Source organism: Vombatus ursinus, unplaced genomic scaffold, assembly GCF_900497805.2.
Source record: "Vombatus ursinus unplaced genomic scaffold, bare-nosed wombat genome assembly UNPS02014880.1, whole genome shotgun sequence".
Taxonomy (NCBI): domain Eukaryota; kingdom Metazoa; phylum Chordata; class Mammalia; order Diprotodontia; family Vombatidae; genus Vombatus; species Vombatus ursinus.
This window is the reverse complement of record NW_020954658.1, coordinates 262,422-276,008: the sequence shown is the minus strand read 5'-3', so window position 1 is coordinate 276,008 and position 13,587 is coordinate 262,422. Positions and strand designations below refer to the sequence as shown.

Below are 13,587 nucleotides of genomic sequence, written 5' to 3'. Positions count from 1 at the left end.
GTTTCTCTATAGGTAAAGCTATTTTACATCTCTCTTCCCAGGCCATTCAAAATTATCCTCCCCAATGTCACATTCATATACATGTAATTTAACAATATGACTGATCAATAGCTTTAACAATAGCTTTTTTCATTGTGCCTCATTCTGCACATTAACCTACTAACTTTCTGTCAGGAAGTGGGCAGAATTTTTCATGATCAATTGTCTGGAATCATGATTAATCATTACAATAACCAGAATTTGCAAATTTTTCAAAACTGTTTTTTAAAAGTTGACATTACAGTATACATTATTCCCCTTTGTTCTGCTCATTTCACTCTCCATCAGTCTCTACAAGTCCTCCCAGGATTCTCTGAAATTCTGTCTTTCTTCATTTCTTATAGCACAATAGCTCCCCATTATACTCATATACCATATTTTGCTCAACCATTCCCTGATTGATGGTTATGTCCTTAGTCTTCAGTTATTTGCTACTACAAAAAGAGCTGGTATAAATATTTTTGTACATATAGGATATTTCTTTTTGGCTCTCCTAATAGTGACATTACTAAGTCAAAGGGTATGCAAAGTTCAATAACTTTAGAGGCATTGTACCAAATTGCTTTCCAGAACATCTGGGCCAATTCATAGCTCTACCAGGAATGCATCAAGGTACCTTTTTTCCCTCAGCCCCTCCAACACTGGTCATTTTCCTTTTTTGTCAGCTTTATCAGTCTGGTACGTATCAGGCAGAACCTTGGAGTTGTTTTAGTTGGAATTTCTCTTATTAGTGATTGGTGCTATTTTTTTCCCTATGTGCATAGATAGCTTGGATTTCTGACCTTTGGAACTGCCTGTTCATATCCTTTGGCTATTTATCAAATTGGGGAATGGTTCTTATTTTGCCTCCATTCACTCATCCATAAAATAGGGATAATAATAGAACCTACCTCTTAGGGGTTTGATTAAGATGAAATGAGATAATATTTACAAAACATTTTTCAAAACTTTAAGCACCATATAAATGTGAGTTATAATTATCATTGTTACTGTTATTAGTACTGATTTTCATTAGTTGGATATTTATCTTGGAAATGAAATCATTACCAGTGAAGCTAGTTGCTAAGATTTTTTTTCTCCAGTTAAATAGTTTCTATTAATCCTAGCTTCATCAAATTTGTTTATATTAAAACTTTTTTTAAAAGTTATGCATTTCTTTCTATATCATATTCTCATTTTTCAGTCTCTTGGTACACAGATGCTCTTTACATAAGAGGAGAAAAACAGAATAGGCAGGAGCTCAACATCAATGCTTTTTGCTTAATACAAATAGCTTCTAATCCCCAGGCTCTCTTTTCCTTTTACCCAGACCCCAATAATCAGTTCCTACACTTCATTTTTTCTTTTTAGAACTCTCTTTATAATCTCTCTTCTGAATTTAGGATTTGTTTTGCATATAACTAATCCTTCCCTAAATCAATCCTTCCAATTCCCAACCCCTTTTTCCCTTTCCCTGTTTCCTCCTATTTCCTTGTTAAGTTGAAATATATCTAGAACAAAGTCTTGATGTGTATATCATGTGTTTTACGCTACTTTCAACAGTTCAGAAGAAATGATGTTCAAATGATACCTGCCTCCATTTCCTCATGTATATAGACATTTACTTGTGTTCCTTCATTATATAAAATAAATTCCCTCAACTTTTTTCTTCTCTATTTCTTTTTCCCTTCTCCTTCCTTTCTTATTTTAAGAAAATCAAAACATAATAAAATTATTTCCAGGTTCTCCATTTTATTTGACTCCATCTATGACTCCTGATGACATTGCATACTTGTATCATCTTCTCCCTCACCAATAGAATGTAAATACTTCATTTTTAAAAAGCTTTTATTTCCCCAATTTCCCACTTGTATTTTTCCTTTTTTATGTTTCTCTTTACTCTTGTGTTTGTGTTTCAAAGTTTTTACTACCTCTGGTCTTTTCATTACAAATGTTTGGAAGTAGGAATGTGCTGGTAAATGTTTAAAAACTAGCTCTCAAAAATGCACACACAACACACTTTTAAGTTTAATATGCATTATTAATGATTCTCCATCACTTTCTTAAGGCTAGACATTCCACAAAACAATCAGTTTAGCCCTAATTTCTATTGTTTGCTAATTCCTAAGGTATAAATGCTCACACTGAAATTTAACAATCAACTCTCATGAGCTAGTTTAAGCTTGCTCCAGCACACTGCTTGGAAGTCCTCTAATTCCTTTAAGATTAATTTTTTTTTCACCTGTAGGATTATAGTAAGTCTGCAAATGCAGTTTCTCTAGAAGATATCCAGTCGTTTGCTGGCAGGGGAATGAGGTACTCAATTCACATTCTGTTCCAAGTGATCCTGGCTGGCTGCCCTAGATATAAAGTCCATGTTCCTGGCTCATGTGAGAGAATCCTGAGTTCTTGTATTTTGCCTGAGGTTGAGTCCATGGTCAGCTCTGGACATCCTTGAATGTCAGCCTAACCCAGGGCTCTAGGAAGTATGACCAAATGTGATCTATGTTTCCAATCTGGTTGCCCAGTCACTGTTGCCATTGTTACTTTCACCATCCCTACTGCTGTTACTCTCACCTTCAAGTGCCAAGCATCTCTAAAACATCATTCTTACCCTTTAGCCACCTAAAATTGTGTTTTCTCAGTCTAGCTACCCATAACATCTCTGAAAAGTTTACTTTTAAATGCAAAAAGGCAAATGAACTGTAAAGAAGTAAGGATAAGCCTCAGGGAAACATGAGTCTCAGAAATAAGCTTTCACCACCAAAGACTGATGCATAATTCATCTACACAGTCTCAGCTCCAGAGTTCTGGGGTAGGTAACCACCATTTTGCTCTTCTATGGCGACAAGTTCCTCTGTGTTTCTAGCTCCCCAACTCCTGTTCCTTCTCTGGCTTTTTGCTCCCACAAGTGCAAAAGTGGAAGAGATGACCTTGTGAATCCAAATCAGCACCTGCTCCAGACCCAAAGTCATTACAAAATCCTTGGCTGGTGGTCAGAAGTGGGGAATGAGGAGAAAGGAGATTTAAAGAGATTATTAGAAAATTTCTGCCTGAACCAGCATCTATCTATAGAAGCCTGATCCCCTTGGTAATACCAGAAGGAGGTATGGCTAAAACATGTCCACACATAAAGACAAAATTTTTCAGTGACAGCCAACTTTAAGGTCAAGAATTCTAACTTTTTTTTAACTTTTTGTTACTACTAGTGAGTCTTTACTTAGAGACAAATTCAATACCTTCTGATAGCTGATGTTATTTTAGTACAAATCTTCTCCCAAGCCATCTAGGCTGACATCATTCAGCCTGTAGTTCTTCATACAATCTCTAATTTCTAATCCTTAATTTTTGCTGAGCTCATAGAATCATATAATTTTTAATTAGAATACACAATAGAAATAATCGAAACCAGCTGTCTCATTTTATAGATGTTTTCCTAGTCCTAATGCTGAATATATCTTAGCTAGATAAATGTTAATGGATACATGTTTTGGTTTTAGATATACAGCATGTGAAGAAATATTTGTTTAGGAACCAAAGTTTGAAAATTAGGCTCTCTTTTCCATTCTAATAACTTTTTGTTCCATTATTTCAAATAGGCTCTTCTGGTTGAATAAAAAACAAAATTGGTACATATACTGGGCATCTTATAAGACTTGGTCACATTTCTTAACCCAGAAGTCTCCAAAGAATTTCCAAAGAACCACACATGGATTTTTTAAAATATCTTTTCTGTTCTGTTTATAGTTCTTCCAAAATATATTTGGATATGGAAAATCTCTGGAGTGCTTTTTAATCATGGCATAGGTTTATTTTTCCTGAACCTTTAATATACATTGCCTCCCCTAGTTACAATGTGTGTGAGAGCAGGAAGTATCCTGTTTTTCTATTTGCAATCTTAGTGCTTATTACAATGCTTGGAACATAGTAATATTAAATAAATTACCTGAGGAGGAAAATATGATAAAAAGTTACTATGAATTCAATTTTTGAATAAATTTATATTCTATTAATCACAAAAACATTGGCATTCATTTGAAAAATTATAATTCATATGCATTAAAGATATGTCATTTATTCAGAATATAAAAGGAATATTTAATTATTTAATTAATGACTCATTTAATAAGATAGATTCTTTGCAATAATTCCACAACTCCAAGGAGTTCAATGATCATAAATTGGGAACCTTTCCCTTAAAATCATCTTCATTGCCCTAAGCCATTGTGCAGGCATGCACACACACACTCACACACACACACACACACACACACACACTTGAGAAAGTATGTTTGAGTTTGGTTGAAAGCAGAGAGAGCATGGGAGGACATATGAGAACAAATCCATTTTTCCTTATCATCCCAAATTGTTTTAGATTTAAAAAGCATTTTTTTAAATTTTTTAACATTTTTATTTAAAATTTTGAGTTCCAAATTCTATTCCTCCTTCCCTTTCTCCCCTCCCACCTCCCTGAGATGATAAGCAATCTTACTTTATGGTAAGCAATGGTATAAGTTACACGTGTGTAATCATGTAAAACATTTCCATATTAGTCATTTTGCAAAAGAAGATTCAAATTTTAAAAAATAAAAGAAAGTGAAAAATAGCATGATTTAGTCTGTACTCAATTAATATCAGTTCTTTCTCTAGAAGCAGATAGTATATTTCACCATTAGTCATTTGGGATTGTCTTGGATTATTGTATTGTTAAGAATAGCTAAATCATGGACTGGGAACCTATGGCCTTGAGGCCACATGTGGCCCCCTAGGTCCTCAAGTGCAGAGCTTTGACTGAATCCAAACTTCACAGAGCAAATCACCTTAGAATTCAGTCAAAGGCCACACATAAAGACCTAGAGGGCCATATGTGGCTTAGAGGCTGCAGGTTCCCCACCCCTGAGCTAAGTCATTCACAGTTCTTCATCAAACAATGTTGCTGTTACTGTATAAAATGTTGCCCTTGTTCTGTTCACTTCACTATGTATCAGTTCATGTAAGTCTTTCCAGGTGTTTCTGAAATCATCCTGCATTTCATTTCTGAAATCATTTCTCATAGCACAGTAATATTCCATTACAATATAGCACGGTTTGTCTAGCCATTCCCCAATTGATGGGCATCCCTTTGATTTCCAATTCTTAGCCACCACAAAAAGAGCTGAACAAGCAACTTTTTGATAAATTTTAAGTGAACTTTTAAAACTCACAGGAAACTTATGATTTCATCTAAAAACAATAATCATCACAGAAACAATTGTCTTTTCAATAAATCCCTTTATATTGTCTGGCAGATCAAGGCAAATTATAACTGACATTTATCTAGTATTTTAGGATTTACAAAAAGACTTCACACATGTTATCTTCTCAGAGTCTCATGACAAACCTAAGAGGTAAATACTGTAATTTTATAAATTAGGAAATTGAGGTCCAGAGGACTTGAATAACTTATCCATGAACACAGGTATGGCAAATGCCAAACACAAGTCTTTCTTGACTTCAGGTCAAGTGCCCTGTGCACTATGCCATATTACCTTTAAGGATATCTGTGAAGGAGAAAGGGATAGAGAGAAAAAAAAAAGAGAAAGAGAGAGACAAAAACAGCACTCTTCAAAGAGAATAGCTTCTGAATATCTATCATGTTAAAATTTCAAAGGAAAACTTCACATATTTCCACTAAATGATCAGGATATTAATCATGGTTTTAACAATATGCATAGCTTCCAGGTGCAAACTGAGTGTTGACAATGGTCTAATTCATGTATCCATCCATGACTTCAAGTCAAATGAGTTACTTGATGGATGGTGCTTCTAATCAAGAAAAAAACCTAAGATTTTTCCCTTGAACTCACATATTGACTTCTCAGTCTCTTCATGGCTGCTTTCATCTCTTTGTTTCTCAGGGTATAGATGGCAGGATTTAATAGAGGTGTGAACACTGCATAAAACACAGCAAGAAATTTGTCCACTGAAGGAATGTTGAGTGGACAAAGATAAATGAAGATACAAGGTACAAAGAATATTACCACCACCATGATGTGGGCAGTACAAGTGGACAGTGCTTTATATACCCCATCTGTGGAGTGGTGGCGAACAGTGAGTAGGATATAGGTGTAAGAAATCAAAAGTAGGATGAAACAGGTTGTAGCAAGGAATCCACTATCAGCATTCACCAATAATCCTAGGGTATAAGTATCCATGCAGGCAAGTTCAATCACCAGTGGTAGGTCACAGAAAAAGCTATCTATCTCTCTAGGGCCACAGAAAGGCAGATCCACAATCATAGCCAATTGGCTAATCGAGTGTACAAGCCCAATAGCCCATGAGATCACTACAAGCCAAATGCACTTTTGCTGGCTCATGATTGTTGTATAGTAGAGAGGCTTGCATATGGCTACATAGCGGTCATAGGCCATAGTCACAAGCAACACCATCTCACCACCCCCAGCAAAATGTACAAAGACAACCTGCCACATGCAGGTTTCAAAGGAGATGGTCTTGCTATGTCTAAAAAAGTCTATGATTGTCTTGGGGATGGTGACTGAGGAAAGGCACAAATCCACAAAAGATAGGTTGGCTAACAGGAAGTACATGGGGGAATGGAGATGGGAATCAGTGATAACTGTGGTCATAATGAGAATGTTACCTGAAACAGTAGCCAAATAAATCACAGAAAATAATAGGAAGAGACAGATCTGGAGCTCCCATGAATCAGCAAGTCCCAATAGCACAAATTCAGATACCACAGACTGATTCACTCTATCCATTCCATCAAGTATTTACTCCAGTCTCCTAGAGAAAATGGGACAAGCAGTCATTAGAATGGAAAAGATAGCTTAATTTTAAATCTTTGATTCCCAAAAAAGTATTTTCCCAAATACTGTATATCTAAAACCAAAACCTGTGTCCATTAATATCTATCTTGCTAATGTAGTCATCATTATGACCAAGAAGATTATCTATTAAATGAGAAAATTGGATCTGACCATCTCTATTGTGTCTTCTAGTTTAAACATTCTATAATTCTAAGAGCTCATCAGAAATTAAAGGTAAATTAGATATCAGAGATTATATGAAAAACTGCAGGTTGATATCTGCCCTAGGGCAGGGTGGAGAACCTACAACCTTGAGGCCACATGTGACCTTCTAGGTCCTCAAGTGCTGCATGACAGAATTCAGACTTCACAGAACAATTGAAGTTTAGATTCATTCAAAGGGCTGCATTTAAGGACCTAGCAGCCAATATGTGACCTCAAGGCTACAAATTCCCCACTCCTGTGAGGGGAATCTAAAGTGTCTTATTTATTCTAAAATATTGACATTTGTCCAACCTATTTTTAACAGGATTCCATAGCTGGGTTATACCTCAAATGTTAAGTTATCCTGAGGATATTTTGATAGCATAATTCTAAATTGCAATCTAAGTTTTCTGTTATATCATAAATTGTATTCAAAATCATAAACTAAATCATAGAATCACAGAATCTCACATTTGGAAGGGACTTCAGAAGCTAGACAATCCAACCCATAACTAAAGAGAAATCAACCCAACAGCATCACCAAATGACCATCCAGCCTTCTTTTGAATATTTCTAGTAAAGTAAATTCCTTTTCTACCTGTTGACTATTCTCAGTTTAAATATGTTTCCTTATGTCAAAGATGTTTGTTTTGTTACCCTTTATCTTTATCTGCTGCTCCTAGTTTTTGCCTCTGTGCCTAAGTAGAATAAGTCTTGATGTTCCAACATGATGTTTCTTGTATAATACTTGATAAGTGACAAATTAATAACTGAAATATATTGTTTAATGGCATTCTAAAACATAATTAGACCAGTATTTGTTACAATTAGGAGCATTCAATTAACTGTCTTGTGGATTAGAGTAAGTTTTGGCTTCAAAAAGACCTTGTAATCTCCCTAGGCATTTTCACAGTTGTCCCTAAGAATCTATAAAAGGAAATTAATCAAGCTCAACTACATTTGATTCAGCCCTGAATATCTCACATTTTCAATCACTTCCTCCTCCACTGGCACCAAGAAGCTTCCCTTTTTTAAGACCAGTTTGACTCAAATACATCAATCCAAGATAATTACTCTCTTAGCCATGTTGTCTAAAACATAATAACTCAATTTCCCTAGCTACCAAATTTAACCAATTCCTTAGATTGCAATGATACAGGTTAAATTGACCTTTATATAAATTTATATAATGATTTCTTTAGTGAGAGTGTAGAAAGATCTTCCATCTTTCTCCTGTTTTCTTTCACCCTGGCTTCAGTGTTTTTCTGAGGTCAATCTGGTCAAATCTGAGATCATTTTGATTAATCTGAAATAACAACTAGTATCACTATAACTCAGTTTTGGAACCCAAGAAATATGGATGGGATTATGTGGATGAGAGCTTCCTTCTAATTAAGAAATTGGATCCAACAAAATGGGCACATGATTTAAATATAAAGGGTGACACCACAAACAAATTAGAGCTAAATGGAATAGTGTAGGTGTCAGATTTATGGACAAGGGAAGCATTTATGGCCAAACAAGATATAGAGTGCATTACAGGATACAAAAATGTATAATTTCAATTACATAAAATGTAAAAATTATTGTGCAAACCCAATACAGCCAAAATTAAAAGGAAAGCAGAAAATGTGTGTGGAGGGGGGGGGTATTTTAGCAACTTTCTCTGTTAAAGGCCTCATTTCTCAAATATATAGAGAACTGAGTCAAATGTATAAGAATACAAGTCATTCCCCAACTGTAAATGGTCGACATTTATCAGGTAGTTTTCAGATAAAGAAATCAAAACTATCTATAGTAATAAGAAAAAATGCTCTAAATCATTATTGATTAGAGAAATGCAAATGAGAACAACTCAGGTACCACCCCACACCTATCGGATTAGCTAATATGACAGAAAAGGAAAATGACAAGTATTGGAGGAAGACACTAATGCACTGTTGCTGGAGTTGTGAACTGATCCAATTCTGGAGAGAAATTTGAAACTATGCCCAAAGGGCTATATACTGTGCATACCCTTTGACCCAGCTATACTACTGGTAGGTTTGCATCCAAAGAGATTTTTTATAAAAGGAAAAGGACCTATATGTTTAAAAATAATTATTGAATTTCCTTTTATGGAAATTGAGAGGATGCCCATCAATTGGGAAATGGCTGAAAAAGTTGTTGTATTTGATTTTGATGGAACACTGTTGTACTACAAGAAATGATTAGCAGGATGCTTTCAGAAAAACCTGGAAAAACTTACATTAACTGATACAAAGTGAAAAAAGGAGAACCAGGAAACTATTGTACACAGTGACAGCAATATTTTACAATAAGCAGCTGGGAGTGACTCAGCTCTTCCTAGCAATAGAAAGATCTAAGACAATTCTGAAAGAAGTATGATGAAAAATGCTATCCACCTTCAGAAAAATAACTGATGGGGTCTGAACGTAGATCAATACATACTATTTTTTACTCCATTTTTGTGGTGTGGAGGGACAGAGTTTTTGTGGTGGAGATAGTTCAGTCTATATTTTCTTTCACAACATGACTAATTTGGAAATGTATATTACATGATTGCACACATATAACCTATGTTAAATTGCCTGCCTTCTCAATGAGGGGGAAGGGAAGGGAAAGAAAGAATTTAAAACTCAATTTTTAAAAAATATAATTCTTAAAAACTATTGTTACACATAATTGTAAAAAATGAAATAATTTTTAAAATAATGAAAAAGAAATTAGATCCAAGAAGAATTTATGGTAGTACTGAGAGATACTACCATAGTTAGCCTCATAAATCACCAAAATCCTACTATTAAATTGTGGAAGACTTAGGAAGTTGTCACCCCTATCCCAAAGCCCATGGCTATAGAATTCTCTCCTTTTTGGTAGAGATGAATGCCCCGACCTATGTGAGAGGCAGGGTGGAGTTGGCAAGAGGTGAGAGAGCTCTAGTTTTTGCCAGTCCCACGTCGGGGACTCTCCAAGTGAGAGTCTTCTTTGAGTCTCAAGTTAGATTCCAGCTTCGAGAGATGGAAGAGTTCAAACCCACTTCAGGCTGCTGAAGGAAAAGACTGGGAAGACATAAGGAGAGCAAATGGTCTCCATCATGTCCCTGTTCCCAGCTTAATACTCTAGAGACTTCAGGGAGTTTTCCTTTGGGTGATATCCAGCAATCTCTCTCAGTTGAGCTGAGTTCTCTTGCTCCCTATAAGCAAGCTCCTACCCTCTGCATTGTCTGGTATATAATCTCCTATATTCCCCTTCTCTGATTTCTGCACTGCTATGATTTGGATATTATCATATCCATTGCTATCATAACTTCCTTCTTCCCCTCTCAGCAGGAATATGTCTCCATTAGAGAGTGGTGGCAAGGGAGAAAAGGCTACAGATGTCTATTCTGCCTTGATTGGAGCCAATCACAAGGACAGCCTTTGCCATATGTGGACCCCTCTCTACAAATGGGTCCCACTTTCTTCTCTATTGCTACACAGTTAAAAAGAAATGCCCGTGATTTGGACCTTACAGATAATATCAACTAAGATAAAATGTTACATACGTATATTTATTACACAACAGTTTCCATATAACATATAGGAATAATGGTTTGGGTTTTTTTTATCTTTTTTTTTTTTGGAAAAGGTAGAATTTAAATTATAAAATTTTAGAGCAGAGAGGAGTCTTGTTGTCCAGTCATTTTTAGTTGTGACCCATTCTGTCTTCTCTTGGCAAAGATATTGGAATGGCTTGCCATTCTTTCTCCAGCTGATTTTACTGATAAGGAAACTGAGGCAATCAGTTAAGTGACTTGCCCAGGGTTACATAGCTAAAAAGTGCTGAGGCCAGATTTGAGCTCAGGAAGATGAATTTTCATGACCCTAGGCCCAGCACTCTATCCACTGCAACACCTAGCTGCCTGAAAAGAGCCTTAAAGATCACTTAATTCAGTCATTTCCCATTATTATTTGTAATCCCTAATTCTATAGAGATTTACTTTAGAACACACAATAAATAGATAGGGAAACCAGGTTTTAAACATTAGTCTCTGAACCCCCAATCTAGTGATCCTTCCATGTGATCATATTACATTAATAGATTCATATTATGCTCATTTGTAATTTGTAACAAGTATAGGTTGAAGTGAAATATTAACTATCCATGAAAAAAAAAGCTTTTGATGAGCAAATTACTATATATTAAGTTTTAGAGTAATGTTACACTTCAACAAAAATACTAATGAGGTTCCTTTTCAAATAGAGCAGAGTAGAAAGAAGCAAGGGAGCCAAATAAATCTGCTGAAATCCCCAGACAAATATAGAAGTAGCACTTCTGTTAATCCTACTGCCCCTCAAAAAGAGAAAGTTAAAAAAAATTAAATCACCTTGAGAAGGAGAAATACTTAGTCAGCCACTACCAATACAGTCACATTGTCATGGTGCCCTTAAATTCAAATTACCTTGTTATATTCTGCCCCAATTTCTGTTATTCTTCAGATTCCTATGTACAATAAAAAGAGGGTTTAATCTTAAGGAAATATCAGAATTAATCATATAAAGACAGAAATATAACTTGTCTCTCTAGCCACTTTTAATGGCTTGTATAAGGCAACATCAAAAACAGTAAGAAGGAAATATAAGAAGGCAAATTGGATGCAAAACTCATAAGAATAGATTTGAATGACCGGAAAAATTACAGATAGATTGAGAAACAAAACCAATCACTATTTTATTGACAGGAAAACTATTACACATAAAGAGATATAGCTGTATAAAAACCAAAAGGTTGATTTTAAATATATTATATGTTGGCACTTCCAAAAAAGAAGATCAGTAATAATGGTAGCTGGTAAAATATAATTTAAACTAGAAAACAGGGAAAGATTTTTTTAAGGGTGAAAAAATTAAATTGTTCTCAATTTATACAAACCAAAATTTTAGCAGTTAAATTAATAAAAGAAAGATTAATAAAAGTGTGAGAGAATAAAAAAAGAAAAGAGTTTCAAGTCTCCATTTTCAAAATATAACAGTTCCTTTGAAAATTTTGTTAATACTATTTTTATGTACATTGAATTCATTTACAAATATGTCCCTCCATCTCCTCTACCCAGAAAGGCTTCCCTTGGAACAAATATTTTTAAGTAGTTCATTAAAACTAATTAGTACATTAACTGCATATGACAGTGTATGCCACATTCCTCTCCCATTACCTTACTTCTCCAATGAAAGGAGGGAGATACATATTCTCATGTTTTTTATGCTGTGACAGTGCAATATCCTATTTCCTTTATTTTTCTCTCCATTGTATTTTTCAGGCATTGTGAATATTGTTTTTCTGGTCCTGATTACTTTGCTCTGCATCAGTAGGTATGTTTTTTCCATTTTTTCTCTGAATTCCTCATAGTTGTTACTTTCTAAAGTACAATAGTATTCCATCATAATAATGATACCACAACATATTTAGTAATTTTCCATTCACTGTACACCCACTTTTTCAGTTCTTTGCCAAGACAAAAATCTCTTCTGTAAAAGTTTAGATAAATATATAATGTCTTCTTTCTTTCTTTCTTCCTTCCTTTCTTCCTTCCTTTCTTTCTTTCTTTCTTTCTTTCTTTCTTTCTTTCTTTCTTTCTTTCTTTCTTTCTTTCTTTCTTTCTTTCTTTCTTTCTTTCTTTCTTTCTTTCTCTCTCTCTCTCTTTCTCTCTCTCTTTCTTTCTTTCTTTTTCTCTTTTTTACCTTTTTGAGCTATGTGATGATCAGTAGGAGTTCTGAGTCGAAGGATATGGACATTTTAGTCACATTTTTCAAGATTCAAATTTGTTTTCCAGAATCTTGGGAGCAATTCACAGCGCCCTCAACAATATACCAGCATGTCTATGTTCCTAAAGGCTCTCCAAAATTGAATCTTTCCATTTTTTGTCAACTTTTCCAATTTTGTGGATGTTAGAAGAAATTTCAACATTATTTTACTATGCATTTCTCTTACTCTTAGTGATTTAGAGCATTTTTTCATTTAGTTCTTTTTAGTTTTCACAGCTTTTAAAACCATAGTATATGGTTTTTTAAAACCAAATAATAACTGCTAAACTAGCTAGAGAATTCAGGGAGCCTAGTGGCCTCTTTCCTGCATCCTCCAGCAGTATTTCACAGGCTGATTTCTTTCTGCAATTCTCTATTCTCACAATGATGATGATCTTTTGATAAACCTATAGAACAAAAAAAAATCATTATTTAAAAAATATGTTTGAGAAACCTCATTATAATATAATAGTAAATAAATTTATACCCACATTTCACAGCATATCCCATAGTGGGTTTCAATGAGATTGTTCTTAATTGCAAAAAAAAAAGATGGATGGAAATAAAATCATATGTTTATCTCAGGTATAGAAGGAAGATGCCTTTTAATTAATAAATGAGTAGAAGAAATTATTACAGACAAGATTTACTTGAGTACATGAAGCTCTAAAAAGCATTACCTTTTGAAAAAAATGAAATCAGAAGAAAGAAAAATAAAATATTGGGTAAAACATTTATGAGAAATAAGAAAGGTAAAAATTTACATTTAAATA

At 34.5% G+C, this 13,587-nt stretch overlaps 1 protein-coding gene across 1 annotated transcript; it reads right to left on the bottom strand.

The window, feature by feature from the left end:
* Positions 1 to 5,840: 5,840 nt before the first annotated feature.
* On the bottom strand, positions 5,841 to 6,779 carry LOC114028401 (olfactory receptor 4K15-like). The gene has a single exon (XM_027842641.1). The coding sequence runs from the start codon at positions 6,777 to 6,779 to the stop codon at positions 5,841 to 5,843; it is 939 nt and encodes a 312-aa protein (XP_027698442.1).
* Positions 6,780 to 13,587: the final 6,808 nt, after the last annotated feature.